The 22,235-nt window shown below is 44.9% G+C and overlaps 1 protein-coding gene across 1 annotated transcript in view; it reads left to right on the forward strand.

Moving 5' to 3' along the window:
• LOC310773458 (uncharacterized protein) overlaps nucleotides 1–22,235 on the forward strand; it is a 43,199-nt gene extending 20,964 nt beyond the window's left edge. Inside the window, exons 3-6 of the mRNA XM_083633342.1 lie at nucleotides 6,461–6,780; nucleotides 12,338–12,541; nucleotides 17,500–17,710; nucleotides 18,421–22,235. Coding sequence (XP_083489468.1) covers nucleotides 6,461–6,780; nucleotides 12,338–12,541; nucleotides 17,500–17,710; nucleotides 18,421–18,673 — 988 coding nt within the window. The 3' untranslated portion in view covers nucleotides 18,674–22,235. The remainder of the gene's footprint in view (nucleotides 1–6,460; nucleotides 6,781–12,337; nucleotides 12,542–17,499; nucleotides 17,711–18,420) is intronic.

Raw genomic sequence — 22,235 nt, forward strand, 5'->3', positions numbered from 1 at the left:
GGGTGGTAAAAAAAAACAGTGAAATCAACATTTTCTTTTTCAGTTTTCACAAATAGAATAAACATTTCACAAATCAGCCAGTGTGCCATAATGAGAGTCTAATGTCACAAATCAGCCACTGTGCCATAATGAGAGTCTAATGTCCCCTTTATAATCTAGGCCAGGTTTGAAAAGAATTAGAGTGATGGTCTTTGAGCTGGACCTGGTTTGATGCGTCTAGATGCTCAAAATCAGTTGAAAACTGCAATTATAGCACTTTCACAAATCAGAAATATGTTTCATAAATCAGACACTGTGCCATAATGAGAGTCTAATGTCCCCTTTGTAATCTAGGCCAGGTTTGAAAAGAATTAGAGTGATGGTCTTTGAGCTGGACCTGGTTTGATGCGGTCTAGATGCTCAAAATCAGCGGAAAACTGCAATTATAGCACTTTCACAAATCAGAAATATGTTTCACAAATCAGCCACTGTGCCATAATGAGAGTCTAATGTCCCCTTTGTAATCTAGGTCAGGTTTGAAAAGAATTAGAGTGATGGTCTTTGAGCTGGACCTGGTTTGATGCGGTCTAGATGCTCAAAATCAGTTGAAAACTGCAATTATAGCACTTTCACAAATCAGAAATATGTTTCACAAATCAAGACACTGTGCCATAATGAGAGTCTAATGTCCCCTTTGTAATCTAGGCCAGGTTTGAAAAGAATTAGAGTGATGGTCTTTGAGCTGGACCTGGTTTGATGCGGTCTAGATGCTCAAAATCAGCGGAAAACTGCAATTATAGCACTTTCACAAATCAGAAATATGTTTCACAAATCAGACACTGTGCCAGAATGAGAGTCTAATGTCCCCTTTGTAATCTAGGCCAGGTTTGAAAAGAATTAGAGTGATGGTCTTTGAGCTGGACCTGGTTTGATGCGGTCTAGATGCTCAAAATCAGCGGAAAACTGCAATTATAGCATTTTCACAAATCAGCGATATGTTTCACAAATCAGACACTGTGCTATAATGAGAGTCTAATGTCCCCTTTGTAATCTAGGCCAGGTTTGAAAAGAATAAGTGTAATGGTCTGTGAGTTGGAGCTGGTTTTATGCCGTCTAGATGCTTGAAATCCACTGAAAAATGCAATTATAGCATTTTCACAAATCAGCAATATGTTTCACAAATCTGGGAGTGGACCATAATGAGAGTCTAATGTCCCATTTGTAATCTAGGCCAGGTTTGAAAATAATTAGAGTGATGGTGTTTGAGCTGGACCTGGTTTGATGTGGTCTAGATGCTCAAAATCAGCGGAAAACTGCAATTATAGCACTTTCACAAATCAGAAATATGTTTCACAAATCAGCCACTGTGCCAGAATGAGAGTCTAATGTCCCCTTTGTAATCTAGGCCAGGTTTGAAAAGAATTAGAGTGATGATATTTGAGCTGGACCTGGTTTGATGCGGTCTAGATGCTCAAAATCAGCGGAAAACTGCAATTATAGCACTTTCACAAATCAGAAATATGTTTCACAAATCAGCCACTGTGCCAGAATAAGAGTCTAATGTCCCCTTTCTAATCTAGGCCAGGTTTGAAAAGAATTAGAGTGATGGTCTTTGAGCTGGACCTGGTTTGATGCGGTCTAGATGCTCAAAATCAGTTGAAAACTGCAATTATAGCACTTTCACAAATCAGAAATATGTTTCACAAATCAGCCACTGTGCCAGAATGAGAGTCTAATGTCCCCTTTATAATCTAGGCCAGGTTTGACAAGAATAAGTGTAATGGTCTGTGAGTTGGACGTGGTTTTATGCAGTCTAGATGGGCAAAAGCTGTGAAATCAACTCTTTTTTCCAGCTGTTTACACCAATAGGAGAACCTTTTTGAGGTCAATAAGAATTGCATGCAACATTAAAAATGAACAAAATGCAGGATTCATTCTATAATGTATTCTCAAAACATATCCCTCCTATATACCTATGTTTTCCAGTTCATGAACTCGCTTGAAAATGGTCGAACCACGCCATCTAGAGGCGTTATTCCACTTTTTAAGGTGGACTGGAAAATTCCAATCGGGAGCTGCGAATCGGATGCCAACTTCAGCGTCGTCTGTTTTCTTTGTAGTGCTTGAGACTCGAGGAAATCGATGCATCTGGGCGTGAGTTGTAGTGTTGTTTAATTAATTACTAACGTTATGCACAAACGATTATATGCTGTGAACGTTAGGCAGTTATCGCCCATTATGTATTTTTAGCAACTTGTTTTCAGACTGCATGTCGTGATAGTTTGTTGAATGTTGAATGCCAAATTTCCCCCGCCCCCGCCCCCTCTCTACTTTACAAACTCTGTGGAGGTGCTACTCATGTGTGAAAGCAACATGCCTCATGCCTGAAAGGGTACACTTCACGTATCATCCGGGGCAGGCTCAGTGGGAAGCAACCCTCACCTGATCCGGAGTTCATGTCTGAAAGTGGCTATACAGACAGATAGCCTGGGTAAACCCAGCCTCCACGTGACCTATGTGCTATCAGTCACGAAGACTTTAGGCTACAGGCATAGCCTGTGACGTCACATTGAAGGCTGGGTTTACCCAGGCTAAAAGACACACCTTAATTGCTTATTGATATTTTTGTCATTATGTTAATACTTTAATCCAGTGGGCGGTTCAGTCCGGTATCACACCAGTGCTGGGTTCCTGTTTCAGAGGATCCAGGTTTTGTCCCACATTACCCCCCCTTACCCCCGAAAAAGTGTCTTAATCAGAGCTAAAAAAAAATATATATATACAGTAGATAAAATGTATTCATAAGATAATGGGAAAATAAGATCAAATTAAAATAGGAAATACAATAAAGTACTTACACAGGGTAGGCAATACAGGAATCTAAGTTAAAATTAGATTAGTTAAGACATGAAGATAAGAAGCGCCATAATTGACCATGAAGGAAATACTTGAGCCATTAACAACATGCTGAATGGAACCGAAACATAGGGTAGATTTATTTTTTGGTCCCCTGATGCTTCATCTCTCAACTGGACATCTCTTAATCAGAACTAAATAAATACTGTACAGTGAAATATACTGAAAATGAAATAAAATTTGAAAAGAAAGGAAAAGTTAGATCAAAACAAAGTAGGATAAAAAGAGAATAAAGTACTTACACAGGTCAGGCAACAAAATAAATAAGGTAAAGTGAGATTAATGAAGACACAAAGATCAGAAGGAACATTATGGAACAGAAACACAGGATAGAGATTTTAATTGTTATTGCAAAAAATTGGTCCCCCATTTCCCACCTTTTTCTCCCAATTAGACAACATTTCTCATAACTAAATATATACAGTAAAAAATTAAGATAGAAAGATAAAGGTAAAATAAGATAAAAATAGAATAAAGACTGAGTACAATTGTAAACACACTGTGAATGTAATGCCTTTCACTGTAAAGAAGACACTGTTGGTGTTGAAATGTCAGGGAGTTGATGTGCACCAAATAAAGATCGTAAATAAATAAGAAAGATCCCTGTGCTTCAGAGGCCTCATACGGCAGGCCAAGTAAAATCAAGCTACCGGGATGGCTGACACTGCTCAGCAGTTCACAAACCGTAATGTGAAGAACAACTCTTAGACATTAACAACCCCAGACACTTCAGGAGGACAATACTGCTGGCTTGTATCAGCCCGCTCAGCAGTTTTTCGGGAGGACAACACTGCTGGCTTGAAACAGCCCGCTCAGCAGTTCACAAACCGAATTCTGTATAACTCTTAAGCCCTTTTCCCACATGCGCTTTGTACCGCAAAATGACCGGAACGTGGTCTAATGCCTGCATGTGGGAAAGTCGTTGTGCCGGTATAAGCGCGACCCCGTCCCCGACATTTCACCAGTTTCGATCCAGTCAGAAGAGCGGTATGCTCTTAAGGGGACGCAAGTGGAAACGGGTCCAGTCATTTTCCGCGACAGCGGTCCTTCAATCATGGGCGAGGAGTAGCCTACACACGTTGCTTAATGTTCCAGCGGGCATAATCTAATCATTCGCGCACATTAAAGCAAACTGGCGAAATGATCTTGTGATAGCCTAATAAGAGCAGTATGTCAGCTTGCTGATTTCCGAAGGCAACCCCGGACACATCAAACGAAGCCAGTCTGTAAAAAGTGCTTCAACGCGACGCAGGTGAACGGATAAACATCGAACCAGCAACTATTTCTCTCAGACACGGATCCCAACTTCTTCAAAGTGCATCATCTAATCATTCGCGCACATCAAAGCAAACTACTTCCACATTTCGCTTTGTGCATTTGCTTTCTCTACATACATACAAGCGTTGAGCAGCTTGCAAGCCTTTCTCGCTGTGTCTGTCCGTGGCTGCTGCTCTCGAGCAGAGAGGGGAGGGGGTAAATCGGCTGTGTTTATTACGCTGGCGGCTTGACGCTGCTCTTAAGTCAAACGAGTGTGATTTATTGTGTGACAACTGACAAGCGAACTTATTTCGAGTTTTGCCGACCCCCCAAATAAGCTCCCCCCTCCCCCCGCCCCCCCAACATACAGGAAAAGCCTGCGAGCCGAAGTGTGAAGGGAAATGTCCGATATTGACTTACAGGTAATTTTCCGGTACGCATGTGGGAAAACGGCTTTAGAAATACCTAGATGCTAACACCTTAAATTACTTCAGGATCACAATGGGCCACTAACAGTATAGAAATTGAAATACATCTAGATGCCAACAACTTCAGACACTTCAGGAGGACAGCACTGCTGGCTTGTAACAGCACACTCAGCAGTTTTTCAGGAGGACAGCACTGCTGGCTTGAAACAGCCCCCTCAGCAGTTCACAAACGTTCGCTACCTCAGTTTTGTCAGGACCTCATCATAAACAACATCGCTGCTGGCTTGAAACAGCTCGCTCAGCAGTTCAGAAATGTTACCTACCTCAATTTTGTCAGGACCTCATCATAAACAACATTGCTGAGAAAGCAGCGCTTCTTTGTTTCTTCATCAAGAGCAAGAATGCGAAGCCCGCTTGATCTCCAAACCCTTTTGGCCGCCACGTAGAACTGACCGTGGCTGAAGAAGTCTCTTTTGCAGAAGACCCCAACACGCTGTAGCGACTGCCCTTGAGACTTATTCACAGTCATGGCGAAGCAGGGTCTCACCGGAAACTGCCGATGGGTCAGAGTAAAGAACACCTTATCAGATGGGCATAGGGGGATGCGTGGAATGAGTAGTCTGCGTCCAGCGTTGACACCAACCACAGATTTTACAACCAAGACATGGGGCAGGATCTGCTCGATGAGATACCTCGACCCATTGCAGTGTCCGTTTTGCTGGTCGAAGTTTCGAAGTAGCATGACCACCATTCCCACCTTTAGAGTGATAAACAATCAAAATTAGATTTTCTTTTGTCTGCCTATTTGTTTGGTGGAAAGTTGTTCTTGGACATGAAGTTGATTCAATGTGAGAAAAAAGTAGCTTTGATGTAGCAAGCTGCTTTTTCCACGTTGCTCGTAGCTTAGCTTGCTACATTCTCTGGGGATAGCTTCAATGTAGTTTAGCTATATTTAATCGAGAGTAACTGATAGCTTAGCTTACTACATTTTCCAAGTAGCTTGCCCATCACTGTATGTCAGCTAGCTTATAATGAAGATGTAAGAGTTTCTATCATTCATTCTCTTCGCCCAGTTATTCCTGTTCAATCTCCACAGGCTTATAGAACATTTAGCAAAAATTCAGCCATAAATTATCTAATTACTCAATCAGCTACAACAACCCAGTCTCACATCAAATTGTGTATTAACAATAGCAACATTGGTCCACAGTGCAATTGCTGTAAAATTGTTAGATAGCAACGTTGTTGTTGTTTTTTCCGCCGGTGTACATAGAATCTCAACATAAATTTGAGTGTTGACTGTAACCGCAATATAAATGCACGTTTTGCTGTTTGTTGTCCCTATTTTTTACCTTAAAAAGTAGTTGCCACTGATGGCAACCAAAGGCCAAGAATTTCTTGCCAATTTCTCAAAATGTTTGCCAATGGCAACCTGGCAACCCTTAGGGTGCTTTCCCACTTGCACCCCGGTACCGTTCCCGAGTCCCTAAATTGACCCCAGTTTCAGAACATTTGACGAGTGTGAACGTTGCGTACCGTTCCGTTGTGACAGGATCCACTTGAAAAGGTGGTCTGGGGAGTGCTTTGGCGGGCCCAGGCACGGAACACTTGCAAGTGTGAAAGTCAACCGTTCCGAACCACATAGACAACAAACGGGCGACGATAAACTCCAGGCATAGTTGATAATGCGAGTGCACTCTGTTCCGTTTCCGAGCGCGGAAGAAATGTTGTAATGTGAAAGCTGACCAGCGGGGGAGAGGGTCAGGGGGGCAATCGTTCCCGAGTGCGGAACCGAACGGAACGAAAGCAATCGTTCCCAGTGAGAAAGCAGCCTTAATGTCAAACCCTGTTCCAGTATTGATATGTTGTCCCACCCCAAGGTACGAGCCGCTGCTGGGCCAGACTCTGACGGACTTCGCGCAGCACCAGTTGACACACCTGAGTGTGTGCAACGTGCGCCTGCCATGCACGGTGGCCTTCATCGAGTCGGTGTCTCTCCTGGTGAACCTGCAGTACCTGCTGTACCACCAGCAGGGGGATGGCTACGGGCTGCTGGACGGCGTGCGCCCCGTGCCCCGCGACGCCTTCCACAACATGCTGACCAAGCTGAAGAAGCTCAAGCACCTGTCCTGGGGCATGAAGGGAGAGCCCAATGTCCCACTGCCCGACGACTACCTCAGCCCCACCAACCCGTACAGAGGTGAGCCACAGTCCCTTTATAGAATCCCACAGGAATGAGTCTGGAAGACCTGGATGCTAGCACTTCCGGTTCCTTGGGGATTTTGGTTAAATGCTTGAAATAAGGTCTCTGCGGTCAACAAAAGTTTATGAAACAGTGACGTTTGTGTTCAGCAAGATAATCTTCACTAGTGAGGACCACTTTTATGACTTTTGAAGCATAAATGCGATTTTATTAAATGACAATTTTCACAAGATGCTTCAAAAGTGAAAAAACGTCAGCGTGTGGTCGTGTTTAAAACTAACTTCACCGTGGTCCTGTTTAAAACTGTGTGCATGTGCGCGCGTGTGTGTTTGCTGCTCCAGAGAGTGAGTTAGCAATGGCTACTCATGTGAGTCCCTCACTAGTGGATTACTCATTTTCCCGGACTTTTCCTCAATCCTCTGGACTTCACCCTCCCCTGACTGCACTCATTCAATTCCCCTCGGTACCGTGAGTAGCTCAACAACCCCTCCGTGTTTACTGCTATTGCTAACGTTACATCCCACTCACTCACCCCCTCCGTGTTTACTGCTATTGCTAACGTTCCCCACTCACTCACCTGTCAACTATCGCTATGGCTCCCCTACTAAACCCTCTCACCCTTCTGCGGCATGGTACACCCTGGTCTCCCTACTTGTCTCTCCCCCCCCCCCCCCCCCCCCCCCCCCGCCTTCACTACTCCCCCCATGAACTACTATTTCTTAATAAATACTTACCGGTTTAGTTCACCATTTCATCCCCATCCCCACGTCCCCAACTCCTCAGAGAAATAACCTTCCCTAACACAAAATCAATTGACCCCTCCAACTTTCAGACCTGCTTACCAAAGCTCTCACCCTGGACCCAGCCTCCACCTCACCTGATGATCTCACCAATTTTCTCAACAACACACTGTCTGCCTCGCTGGACTCACTCGCCCCCTGAAAAACTAAAACCGTCTCCTTCAACACCTCTGCACCCTGGTTCACACCTCACCTCCGCACTATACAAACTGGCCGCCAACTGGAACGACTATGCAAGAAAACTTCACTCACTGTCCACCTTGAAGCCTATAAACTCCACCTTTCCACCTACAAAGAAGCCCTCACTGCTGCCAAGTCTGCCTACTTTTCCACCAACATCAATGACCCCAGCCATAATCCTAAAACCCTCTTCACCACTGTCAATAACCTCCTCAAGCCCCGTACCGACACCCTCTCTACCTCCATCTACATCTGACCTGTGCAATTCTTTCCTTCAGTTTTTTTGCAGACAAAATCACCACTATTCATCAGTCACTGTCCCCCGTGTCTGACCCAGCAGCCCCCATCCCAGCCCCTCTCCTCTCCATCCCTCTTGACCTCCCTACTCCTCCCCCACACTGCCGTCTCTCCCGGTTCACTCCAGTTGCCCCCTCCACTAGGGCTGGGCGATATGACCAAAATCTCATATCCCGATATAGGTCATTTCATATCCCGATAACGATATACATCACGATATAGCATATTTTCTGTAAATTCAATTTATAGTTTATATAAAATGACCACATGGCCATTTATTTATGTAGCGGTTAAACCAGTTAAAATCTTGTCAATGTCAAATCCCACAAAGGATACATGCATTCAGAATACAGATAAGCATGGCTATTCTTTACAAGTTGCAACACAAATGTATAATTTGTTGCAAGGTAGTAGAATGAAACACAAACTGAACCACACCACCAGTTCAATTTTCAAAGATTACATTAGAGCAAAATGGGTAGATTAAAAGTTATTTATAGTTCAGTCCAGTTCTCTCAGTTCGTTGATAAAGGAACAAACATCCTCCACTTCGGGATTTCCATGTTACCAGTTCAGTTCACTCAACAAAAATACTCCACTCTGGGATTTCCTGGTTATCTAACAAACACAACTCAAGGAAAGCTATAAGCTAAAGCTAACTAGCTAGCTTTAGCAAGCTAGACATTTGGTTGTCTGCTCCTCAATGGATTTCCTTGGGATGACAAGAGGATGAGAGAAGACATTTTGCCAGGTTTAACATTACGAGACACGCAAATATCAAACAAGGACTTAACACAGCGAAAATGCCTGGGTAGACTAGGCGGATGTAACTTCTCCGTGCTCTTTACTCACCAGCTGATTTGTGCCACTCGGCTTGTTGACAGAGTCTGGTGCGTGTGTGGACGTGAGTAAAAAAACAAACACAGAATGACGAAAGCACAGCGTCGTCCAAATGACGGACAATATTGCCATAAAGAGTGATTTGCAACACAACGATATAAATGATAGAGCATCATATGAAACGATATTTTCTATCGTGAAAACGATATATTTCGTCATATCGCCCAGCCCTACCCTCCACCATCTCCAAACTCATCAGTTCATCCAAACCCACAACCTGCTCCCTTGACCCCCTTCCTCCTCGACCTGAGTGCAGCCTTCGATACCGTGAGCCATACCATCTTGCTGTCTAGTCTCAAAGCTCTCAGTATCGAAGGCACCGCACTCAGTTGGCTCCAGTCCTACCTCTCCAACCGCTCTCATTTCATTTCCCTCCACAATCACTCCTCTGCCCCCTCCACAGTCACACATGGTGTCCCTCAAGGTTCTGTACTCGGCCCACTCCTCTTCATCATCTACATCCTCCCCCTCGGTCATATCCTCTGCCACTTCAACCTCAACCTCCACTGCTATGCCGATGACACCCAGATTTACCTCAGAACCAAATCCCCCCACAACCCACCCCTCTCCCATATCAACTCCTGCCTGTCTGCAATAAACGTCTGGATGCAACACAACTTTCTACAACTCAACAGTGACAAAACTGAACTACTCCTCATTGGCTCCAATCCACCCTCAGCAAACTCAACAACCCCTCACTCACCATCGACTGCACCACTGTTTCCCCATCTCCTCAGGCACGCAACCTTGGTGTGATCCTCGACCCCACCTTTTCCCTTGAGCCCCACATCCACCAAGTCATCAAATCCTCATTCTACCATCTCCGCAACATTGCCAAGATCCGGTCCTCCCTTCCTCATCCTGCTGCCGAAACACTCATCCACGACTTCATCTCCTCCCATCTCGGCTACTGCAACTCACTTCTCTATGGCATCAACTCCACCCTCATCAATAGACTCCAACTGGTCCAGAATGCAGCCGCCCGACTCCTCACCCACACCAAATCCTGGCACCACATCACCCCAGTCCTACAACAACTCCACTGGCTTCCCGTCTCTTCCCGGATCACCTACAAAATCCTCGTCCTCACATACAAAGCTCTTCACCAACTGGCCCCCCCACATCTCACCAACCTCCTCTCCCCCTACCAACCCTCCCGGGCCCTCAGATCCACCTCACCAGTTTCGGTGACAGAGCCTTCTCCAGGGCAGCTCCCAAGCTCTGGAACTCTCTCCCCCGGGACATTAGAGAATCAGAGTCCCTCACTGTATTCCAATCCCGCCTCAAGACCCATCTCTTCTCCTCTGCCTTCTCTTAAGTTCCCCCTGCATATCCCTGTGTGTCTTTGTCGTGTGTGTCCATTGTCTGTTGCACCTTCGTCGCCCCGCCCTTTTAGGGTTTAGTGTAAAGCATCTTTGAGTCCTTGAAAAGCGCTATATAAATCCCATATTTATTATTATTACTACTTGCGACACAGGGGGGACTCGCATGAACGCAACACACCATGGAGCGAGCGGCCGGATCGATTTCACAACACAGAGAGAGGGCATGGCTTCCTTCACAGCATCACTCACCTGTCTCATTACATATTAGGCCTGGGTATCGCTGCTGATTTCCTGATTAGATATGATTCTGATACACAACGTCCAGATTTTCAATTCGATAAAATTCAATATCGATATTTATGTTACAATACCAATTTTGCTTGGATATGAAAGACATTCTTAAAGAAATCGTCTAAATCAGTGATACTCAACTTGCGGCCCGGGGGGGCAGATGCGGCCCGCGATAGGGTGCCAAGTGGCCCCCTGGCCATTTTCTAATTCACAATGAAAACTATAAAGTTCGAGTGAGCTCCGGCGAAATTCTCAAATATCAACACCACCACCACCACCACCCGGGTACTTATACCCATATGCATGGCCGTAACTAGCTATGAGGACGGGGAGGTCCGGACCTCCCCTAATATTTCAGAGAAAAAAAAAAAAAAAAAATTTTTTATAAAACAATCTGCATGGAAAAGCATGAAAAACACGGGATCGCTTTTATTTTGAAACAAAAGGCAGGTCAGGCAGGAAGTCATCTGACGCCGCGTCCGCGGTAACTTGATTCCGAGAGAGCAGCAGCATGGTGGTGAGTGATGACTGTCTGTCTGCCTGGCGAGATAATTGAAGGTGAGCGAGCTGCGAGACAGTGAGCGAGTGAACGACAGACAGTGAGTGACACTGACAGATTTTTTAGCAACAACCAAGAAAGTAAGTGTCTAGTCTGTCTCTTAAGTAATGTTACCTGTGTGACACGTTGGGATGCTACTGGCTAATCATGCATGTTGCCAATTGCCAAGCTCCCGAAGTCAGGTATGCAGGTGGCTATATGCATGGTTTCAGTTTCATGACCCAATAAGTAACAAAAAGAGGTGGTGTAAAGTTAAAAACAACATAATATATTTTATTTTATTTTTCAATCGTTCCTATCAGGAATAAATAAATGTCCCTCTGTATGTTTTTTTTATTATCGATGATGACTTTGTGTGTTGTGTACGGCTTGGGTTGTGTACCTGTGTTTGTAGGTGTCATTTTGATATGAATTTGGCTAAAACAGTTTGTGTTTGTTAGTTACAATTATGTTGACAGGAGAGCTGAGCAGGTGGTGACATGAAAGAGAATATACTGAATAATGACATCACAACAGTATAATCCTATTGTTGATTTAAAATGATATATTACTCTAAATATGGCTAAAAAAGGGGGAAAAAACCCTCAAATTTTTTTCGGCGCCGCCCTTGCGGGCGCCACCGAATCCGCCTCCCCTTGCTGGACCTCCCCTATTTCGGAACTCTGGTTACGGCCCTGCCCATATGTACTAACTAACTTAACTTAACCTATCCTGTGTGCACAAAATTGTCATACTAAACTCCGGCTGACACCCAAAATACCTACAATCCGCCACAGAAGAATTTATATTATTAATGTTTGTTTATTAACTGGCCCCTGGCCTCCTGTCATTTTTGCAAAAGTGGCCTCCGGGAAAAGCAAGTTGATTATCCCTGGTCTAAATTGTACAAGGAACCCTCCTACCTGCTGCATTATAAAAAATAATGTTTACAGATGTTTACCAGATCTTATTGTATTAAGAACCAAACCACGTGAGTCTAACAGGGTTAAAGCTTCAAGTATCCACAGGAAAAGGCATTATATTAAAAGATCGATATTGTGATTTATGAATCGATATCAGTTCCTTCAAATGAATATCGATTCGATATTGATATATAATTTTTTAAAGCCAGCCCTACTAGATATATAGTAGTGGTTTGCTGACATCCAGTAGGGCTGAACATGGTATTTAGTGCCTTTTAAAACATTTGTCCTCTCCTCCAGGTCTACCTCAGTATGGGGGCCCGGCCCTGACCAGTCTGGAGCTGGTGGATTACCCAGAGACCATGCTGCCGCACAGCGCGCTGAAGAACCTGTCCTCGCTGCACTCACTCACCATCAGATATAAGTACATGAGAGACGGCATCGAGTGTCGCCTCAAGTCCTGGCTCAGCCCGCTCTGCCAGCTCACCACGCTCACCATCATCGGTCAGTCAGATGTGTTAATTTTCTATAAAAACGGTTCACTGAAATGTGTTTTTGAAAACATCTGATGCCTGTAATAAGCCATGCAGCTGCTGACTCACTCTTTGTTTTGGATTTACGTTAGTTTAAAGTCCCTGGAAACCAAACAATGTTTTGAGTTTGTCACACCCCAGGAAAATGTATTAAATACCCAATTGAATGTCGCAAATTATGTAAAATTAGGAGCACCAATCTCTATGTTCTCAATGCGATTCAACTATGCTGTTCTCTGCTTCAGACTGTGTGTGTGTGCGTGTGCGAGGAGTGGGCTTCCTCAGATACTCTGACTCTGTTTTCCTCCGAGACCCATAGACGACGTAAAATCATCGAAAATAGTCCACCAACAAAAAACATGAGCATAATGTGTTTAATGTACATACAAAGAACTGTCGCGATCAGACTTTTGAAACGCGCATTTAAAGAAAGCGATGTGTGTCTCCCTGGAGCTGAGGTCTCTCCTGACTTAATCTCTCCAGACAGACTTTCGACTTGCATCGAAAATCTGTCGGCAGGCTCCATCAAAAGGTGTGATCAGACAGGTTTCATTAGAACCCGACTAGCATCAGACAACATGCGTTGCTTGTTGCATGTCATCCATGCTGCCAGAGACATCGACTCACCCTGTGCTGTTTTATCTTTAGATGCCGAGAAAGCATTTGATCGGCTAGAATGGGACTATATATGGGGCAGTGGTGGCCCAATGGTTAGAGAAGCGAGCTTGTGACCGGAAGGTCATCGGTTCAATCCCCGGGACCAGCAGGATAAATCTGGGTGGGGAAAGTGAAAACGCAGCGCTTGCCCCGCCCTCATTATCACCACTGAGGTGCCCTTGAGCAAGGCCCTCAACCCCAACTGCTCCAGTGGAGCTGCTCAGTGGCCAGCAGATCAGACTGTGGTTGTACTGGTCAGCTTCCAGGTGTGAATGTGAACAGGGCACTCTCAGTGAGACTCCCCCTGTATAAATGAAGGTAAAACAAAACAAATATATGGATGGTTCTTGAGAGGTTTGGTTTTGATTCAGATTTGATAAAACTCACTCAGGTACTTTATGGTAACCCCTCTGCTATGATTGTCACAGGCAATAACATCTCCACTCAATTTCCCATCTTAAGTTCTTGCCGTCAAGGCTGTCCTTTTTCTCCATTTTTATTCGCTCTTTCGCTAGAACCCCTAGCTCAGACAATTAGACAACACCCTCTCATCTCACCTATCATATTCAATGACACTAGTCACCACATTGCTTTGTATGCAGATGATATATTGTTGTTTATAGATAATGCAGCCCATTCTGTCCCACACATTCTAGAGACCTTCAGAGATTTTAGTACTTTATCTGGTTATAAAATCAATTGGTTGAAATCCTCGTTTTTGCCCTTAAACTCAACATTTGACCCGGCATCACTTCCCTCTCACATCCCTGTAGTAAAAAGCTTTAAATACTTAGGGATTGAAGTCTATCCATCCCTAGCCAACATCACTACCAATAATTTTAATGGCATTTTTAAACGTATAGACAGGTGGTCACACCTCCCTCACTCACTGCAGACCCATGTCTCTTTTATTAAGATGGACATCTTGCCTCGGGTGAATTCATTTTCGTCTATGTTACCCCTACCTCCTCCCACTAATTATTGGGACAAAATACACTCACTTGTCTCCAAATTCATATGGGGGGGAGGGCCTCCCTGGCTCAAGATGTCTACCCTGCAACGGCGCAGATCTGAGGGTGGTCTTTCCATCCCAAATTTCAAACACTATTTTTGGTCATTTGTACTTCGTCCCCTCTCAACATGGTTCAATTCAAACTCATCAGCCTCTTGGAGACCTGTGGAGGAGAGGCTTGCCTCCCCCCACAGGCTACAGGAAAATATCTAAAACAGCTCAAAAATGGCATTTGAATAGCCCAATTTTTAATAACCACTCACTACTTACTGGGAACGCACCCTTTTCTTTTTCTGCTTGGAGTGATAGAGGCATACATGTCTTTAAAGGCATTTTTGGTGAAAATAGTCTCCGCACTTTTGATGATTTACGCAATACATATAACCTGCCTGGATTTCTCTTTTTTTTCCTGTATCTTCAGTTAAGGTCTTCTATAAGGGCATATGGTGTTCCTTGGAACACACAACCCACTCCTCACGTTTTACATAACATTTTAGATAATGAAAGTCAAACCAAGAGCTTAGTATCTACATTGTATTCTTTGTTGTCTTTGTCTTCTTATAAACCCCTGCAAGTTCAACAAGTATGGTCTAGGGACCTGAATCTTCCTATTGATGATTAATCTATTCTATGGAACAAAGTATGGGGGTCAGTGGTGGAATCCTTTAAGAACCCTGATCATCAACACATACACCTAAACTTTATTCATAGAACTTATCTTACGCCAAGAAAACGCCACACAATGAAAATGATCCCTTCCCCACTGTGTGACCTTTGTCCTGATGGTCATATAGGAACCTTTATGTACATGTATTGGGAATGTATTGATGTAGCATCTTTTTGGAGTCAGGTGGCCTCCACACTATCAGATGTGATGGGAACTGTAATTCCATGCTCACCAAGAGCTATGCTTTTAAATGACTTCCAATTTTCATATTCTGGAAAACGTGTGGTGTTAGCAGGTTTGACAGCAGCCAAAAATATGCTGGCTCTTCGCTGGCAACTGTAGTGGCAAAATAAATGAAATGCCTTGTTTCTCAGAAGAGGAAAAAACTAATCTCAGACACTCAAAATGAGTGCCTGAGATGTCAGCTATGCGTGTATAGATCATAATTAAACAGAGTCAACAATGATCAACAACCAATCAATAAGCAGTCAATCAATTATTTTACTCTCACACAACCTCCTCACACACTTACACACACACACAGTGGTTGAACTCGTATCTTGATATAATTGTTATTGAGCTACCTGTGGCCAGAATGCATGGTGCAAATTAGAGCACTATCATACATATATGCATATAATAAGATAAAAGAGATAAGAGGGTGAAGTATTTGTTTACTTTTGCTTATTAATATAATGCTTTAACAACCTATAATTTGATATAAATATGTTGCTTCTGTAACAGTCCGTATATATTTGTTGATTTATATTTTGTGTCAAACAAGTAAATGTCTCAGGAGATTGGGGGGTCGCCACAGGGAGGTTATGAGGGGAGAGCGAGTTCAAACTTGCATAATGTGCCTGTATGTCTTCATGTCCACACATGTATGTAGCCTATCTACATATACTTATATAATGGATGTTAATATCTTGCTCCCCTGAAAGAAAATAAAAAATATTTGATCACAAAAAAAGGTGTGTAACAGCGCATCCACGCATGCTGCGCTTTACCCGATCAAAATGAAGTGAACGTGACCGGTGTGTTGTCAACACTTACCATTTTCAACGTATAGCAAGTTGCTACTTGCTACTAGCAACGAGCTAGAGTTGTTATTGTTGTTTCATGGCGACGGCCGGATTTGAGAGCGACACCCAGAGAGCGGAAAAGAAATGCGTTAATGGGCAGAGCCGGTCGGTTGGAGCCAATGGTAGAGCTTGCAGGGAGCGGAAAGCGATTTTCTTCCGTGCCTCTTGAGTTCCTGTTGCACCACATTGAAACGGGGCTGCCCCCAGAGGTTAGAGAATGGGTTCCCAGATTGCTCCTGACTTGCTTCCTCAAATGCTGGCCGAATCTCAGCACTTTGCAACGGCCTTAGCTCAGACTGAGACTCGATAGAGGCAGACTGAGCAGGCTGTGGGGGCACAAAGGTTTTGTAAGAATGGACAACTGGAAGCTACTTTATGATTGGATATGCCTTTATGACGGGATAAGCTAGTCAGTTTTGAGCCATAAGAAACACTGCCCACTTCAAACCCTGCCTCAGCACACAGTGAAAACTGGGAAATGGCGATATTTAGGATTTGGGTTGAGGCTAATCTCTCATACTTTTTTTAGGCTTACAATTAGTCAGATAATACCCTAAATAGTTGGAAGGTTCTGGTGCATTTTGCTTGCCAGGGTCTTTAAAAGTTTGTACATGAAGTTCCAGAGGTGGTGAGTTGCACTGCACGCACCTGATTTGTGTAAAGTAGACTTTAGCTCAACTTTATACAAATGAGGAGCGGCCACCCTAACAAAGAGTGTAGAAGCCAAGAGACAAAATCTGTTGCCTTATTGACAACAGCGCTGCTGCCATTTTGGACTGAAAACGCCTCCTTGCTCCAATGGGACAACGGCACAGAACCATGACAGAGAGACACAGCATGACCGGGAAGAACACAGGCCATTTCAGTAGAGGTATTTTCTACTGCACTTTTTAGGCGGGACGTTTTACTGCCGTCATTATGGTAGTCTCTTTCAGGCCAAAATTGCCAAGGCATAGCTCTGCTCCTGTGCGTTGATGTTGCAATGGAACGATCTATTTGCTTTCACTTCTTGGCAATGTCAGTTCTTTGACCCTGACGTTCCGTCTCTCCAAATGCATACCAGAATCTACAAGAATGCATTGCACGCCCGCCAACATACACAATGAATGGCAAGTGTGGAAATGACGGGTCCTGCGGCTGCTGCTGCTGCGGGCAGAGCAGACAGCGCTGATATGCCAAAATAAACTAAATGGGTTTTATTTTTATATTACAAAATAAAAACAAACGTGTCGGTGGGCAAGTAATGTATTTGTCGTATGCCCAACCACCGTCTAACACCAGTTACCGCCACAAGCTTACAGCTGGAGACCTATGGTATGCTAACTACGTTACTGCATTCTGAATGTCTGTCTGGTAACGTTGGTGTGTTATTGGAGTAGCTAGCTAGCTAAACAGCCCCATGCTCTCCCTCCATTCTTTACATGCGTAAAGTTAATTTATTCAAAGCAGTTCAGTGTATTCCTAAAAAAGATGTCAAAGTGTCATGTGCTGTGCTGCATCCTCTCCAGGTGGTAACTCTCTGGGGGCCTACACGAGCACCATCCCGGCCTCTGTGACGCGGCTGACGCTGCGCGTGGCCATCACGCTGAAGGACATGGACTCCATCGCTCCCAAAGTCCCCGGCCTGCTACACCTGGACATCGAGCAGAACCGCTCCAGCGGGAGTCTGTGTAGGAGGATCCCCATGCTGTTCCCCCAGCTCAGGACTCTCAGGATACGGTGAGAATGTTTGGTCACCCATACGCCTACAGCTCAGTGCAGCATACCACTGAAAAGGCCACCTCCCTACTGAAGAAAAACGTTTCTATTAATAACGGGAAGGGGGTTGTCACATGTTATGCTCTATCACCACCATCTCACTACTATAATAAGGCGAGGGGGTGCGCGGCACGGGGCCCACAATTGCTCATCTGCGCATGCATGAAGCGCATGCCAGTTGAGTGGGAAATACGGGCGAGAGCCACTTAGGCTACATGACAGTGAGGCACGCTAGAAATGATGTATATTTACATTTAGATTTTGTTATTTAGTTTAGTTGATGCTTTTGTGAAAACGTAGGTTATGTTCAGTTGTTGAAAATTGTTTGTGGTGTTTTTATTATTACTAGAAATATCGCACATGCTCATTTCTAGCGTGCCTCGCACGCTGAACTTCTGCTTCCGCAGAACAGAACCCCCCGGCCCCCGGCCACCTTATTATAGTAGTGAGATAATAACCAGAAATATTGAATGCTCATTTCCACCCCAGGGATGGGAAAAGCCTGCTGTAAGCTTCTCTTCTCTCTTGTCCCTCAGGTTTTGAAAGCCTGCTGTAAGCTTCTCTCCTCTCTTGTCCCTCAGGTTTTGAAAGCCTGCTGTAAGCTTCTATCCTTTCTTGTCCCCCAGGTTTTGAAAGCCTGCTGTAAGCTTCTATCCTTTCTTGTCCCCCAGGTTTTTCCGTCGGGAACCGGAGAAGGATCTCCTGAGCCTCCACCGGCTGCGGCACCTGGTGCAGCTGGAGCTGCTGGTTGAGCGCTCCTACATCCTGAGGGACTACCTGAACGGTCACCCCTGGCCCAGCCCGGGCGTCCAGGACCTCATCGGCCAGCTGCGAGCTCTGTCCCACAACCGCATCAGCATTATCACCACCATGAGACAGAGGAACGTGCTGCGAGACTGCGACTGCATGTGGGAGGGCGACTGAGATGGGGAGACTGTGAAAAACCCAGTGGGACGCTTTTCCTGATTTGAGAAGAGGATGGAGTCGCCACCAGAGCCTGAACCGGAGGTGGAGCCATGCAGCAAAAAAAAGATATATATGTCAGAATTGTAGGATCGAATGCTACGATTTGAAAGTCGCAAGAGGCGCTTTTCTTCTTTGAAGGGAAAAGGTGTTAAAGACAGCCGCCTAAATAAGGTGCACTTATGTTTTCTTTAATAACATGAAATACCCTGAACATAATAACCGCTGGATAGTGTCACAGTTATCTTGAGGTTAGAGAGGCAGGAGTGTGACCCAAAGCTTGCTGGTTTGAGTCTCCACATCATCTGGATGAAATGTGAACGACAAATGCAGTCACCCTTGAGCAAGGCATTGTAATGCCCAACTGGTCCGGTGGAGCTGCTCAGTGGAAACCAATAAAAGGCTGTGGTTGTACTGGGCAGCTTCCCAGTGCGACTCTGTGGAACTGAGTGAACTTCACGTCGCTGAAATTCTGCTCAGCCAGACCGTTTCCTCCAAGAAGAAAGGTTGAGAACCAGCGGGTTATGACATGCCCCTCTTCAGGCTCTTGTGATGTCACTGTCTCATCCTTCTCCTTCCGTTTGGCTCGGAGGTCAGAAATGTATGGCTTTCTAGCAGCACTGTCTGCAGCAGCTGTACCGTCACTTTAAACAGCTGTCCCAGGTTAGTGAAGATACTGGAGCACAGAGGAGCTTAATCTGAACAGTCAAACCAGTTCTTTATACAAAGTACATTTTCCTCCTGTAAATAATTCCCTGTTGTCTTTTGAACTGCTTTTACCATCTAACTAAAAGCTTTACTAGTGCCTAGGGCTGCAGCTACTAGCAATTTTCATTTTTGAATAATCAAAATTACATCAAATATTCAAATAACTACAGTATCATCATGACCATCCTTCAGAATGTCAGAAATCTATTGTCACTTTATGACTGAATGCACAAAAGTTCCATAGACAGTGTAATCTGTCAGCTAAACATGATGGAACCAATAAACCAAAATGAGGGGGGGGGGGTCACATGGACATCTTGAAGGAATAGGAAAAAACAGTTTTTCCATTCAATTTGTTGAGATGACTGGATTTTGCAGAGCACTCACTGCACTTTCAATCATGTTTCGTGCAGTAGTAATGTTTTTTTTGCCACTTTTCCCCTGCCAGAAGACTGAGCAGAGAAGTGGATCAACATAAATGCATCGGCGCCCTCATGTGGTACAACTCTAGAATTGCACGCGTTGTAATGTAATGTTATGTCATTTGCCAGACAGTCTATGGAGGGGATTCGGATCGGTCACCCGGTGATGGGTTGCAAATCAGACTAGAAGAGCACTGGGGGGGGGGTCCTTGCCCAGTGGCTCACCTGGTAGAGCGCGTACCGCAAAGGCAAGCCTGGAACCCGGGTTCGAATCTGACACGTGGTCCTTTGCCGCATGTCATCCCTTTATAACTGGGAACTGGTAATCTTACGACTTCAAAGGTCATGAGCTGGGACGGTGACATCACCAGAGCTGGTATTTCCCATTCCAAACTCGTAGGCGCCTCAGCAGCCCCGACCTCAAAAATCCAAGATGGCTGCGCCGCGCAACAACAGTAGTTATAATCATAGTAATGTTGTTTAGCACTTCTGTTTTGTTTGTGTCTCATTAAATCAGCTGTACACACAGCACTGCATAACAGCTATCTGTGTGGACATGAGGCTGCAGTGTTTGTATCCGCAAAATGCCATGTTATCAACTGTTATTGCTAACAATGGCTAGCCTGGCTAGCGACTGGATCTGACCAATGAACAGTGAACTTCCCAGCTCAAGTTTTCTGCAAATGGAATGCTAACAAAACGGATGTGACGTCATTTAGCCTCCACATCCCAGTTATTTTGCAATAAAGGAATGCGCCACTACTGTCCTATCAATTAAAGGCAAAAATGCCCCCAAAAATGTATCTCTTTAGAAGAGCACTCGGAGAGCGAAGACTTCTGCTAAGGCCAATTGTGTGTGAGGCATGTTTGTGAGTCAGATCCGGATCCACTCCAAAATGTAATGGGTTCTTCCATGGCCTGTGCTACAGACTTCCACCAAGTTTCATGAAAATCGAGTCAGTAGTTTTTCCATAATCCTGCTGACAGGCAGACAGCACGGAATACATATCAAGGTACCCGCGGGGTCTTGAACGTATTAAAAAAGCACAGAATTTAATATTCTCAAAATAAGGCCTTAAAAGTATTGAATTTTGTTTACAAAGTTCTTATAGTTGTTTGTCTTTCTTCTAGGGCTGCACAATTAATCAAATATTAATCATGATCAAGATTTTGGCTTCCCACAAGCATCAAAACAAGAAAATTGAGATAAAACGTGTTGCATTCCATTCAACAATGTTGCTCTGGTTTTGCCTTGTGTTGTAAATCCAGCAGCGCACCCCTTTCCCTCACAGTGGTTCCTCCAAAGCCCAAACATGCTGTGGTACGTGTGGTTTCAGCTCCAGTCCAGAACAGAGACCCAGCACGTTTGTGCGGTCAGGAGAAGTGTTGCCAGATTGGGCGGCCTTCCGCCAATTGGGCTGTTTTGGGCTGCTGCATTGTGTGGGGAGGCATGGGTGGTTTTTGAACAGCCTTTCGGGTGAAACCATCAGTTGTATCTGGCAACATGACTCCGATGGCTTGTTGATTCCTCCTCTCCTGACTGCACCATTCGTCTATTTTCCATGCAAGCAGGTAATGCTAGTAACGGACAAGCCCGTCTTTTATTGTCACACGAACACCACAATACATGCATGCGGCCACAACACACTCATGCTGACGGTGGCCGGTGAAAAGTGTCCTCTGCATTTAACCCATCCAGGCATGTCCTTTCCTCCGGGGGGCAGGCCAGGAGCAGTGGTCGCTTTCTCGTACAGCGCCCGGGGACCAACTTCGGATGTTGTCGTCACTGGTCGGATGACGATGACAATCTGATCTTCTGCATGTTTTTAGTGGGGGGGGTGACGTTATATACGGAGGCCCCCTCTGAGGGAGCACGGGGAGAACATGCAAACTCCACACAGAGAGAAAGGCCCTTACGACGAGATACCCCACCTGGGCAGTAGGCACTGAAGATATGGGGGGGAACACAACCACAGCGCCCACAGTGTCCCAGGCGAGAATCGAACTCGGGACCTTCTGACTGTGAGGCGACAGCGCTACCGACTGCGCCTCATCTCAATCGAGCCTTTTGATAAGGCTACATTAGCCCGTCGCTAGCGTTAGCTTTGAGTTAAGTTTTAAAAGTCTGTTAATGGACTTTATCTTTATTGTTTATTTGAGCAGGGACAGTACACAATAAATCCACTTATCTGCACAGTTCTCGAGGGGGATCTTGCTGCAGACCTTTTCTGCTGTCGGTCTATGAGTCAGACCAGCAACATGCGCTCAGGTCTGCGTCGTCAGTAGCCTGAAGTTCTCTGTAGTGTTATAATCTTGCCATACTTTAATCTCCAGGCTTGTCGCCGAAGTGCATACAAAAATGTAGCAAAATGGGAGAGATGTAATAGAAGAAG

This window comes from Poromitra crassiceps (assembly GCF_964638095.1).
Source record: "Poromitra crassiceps genome assembly, chromosome: 3".
In the NCBI taxonomy this organism is placed as follows: Eukaryota; Metazoa; Chordata; class Actinopteri; order Beryciformes; family Melamphaidae; genus Poromitra; species Poromitra crassiceps.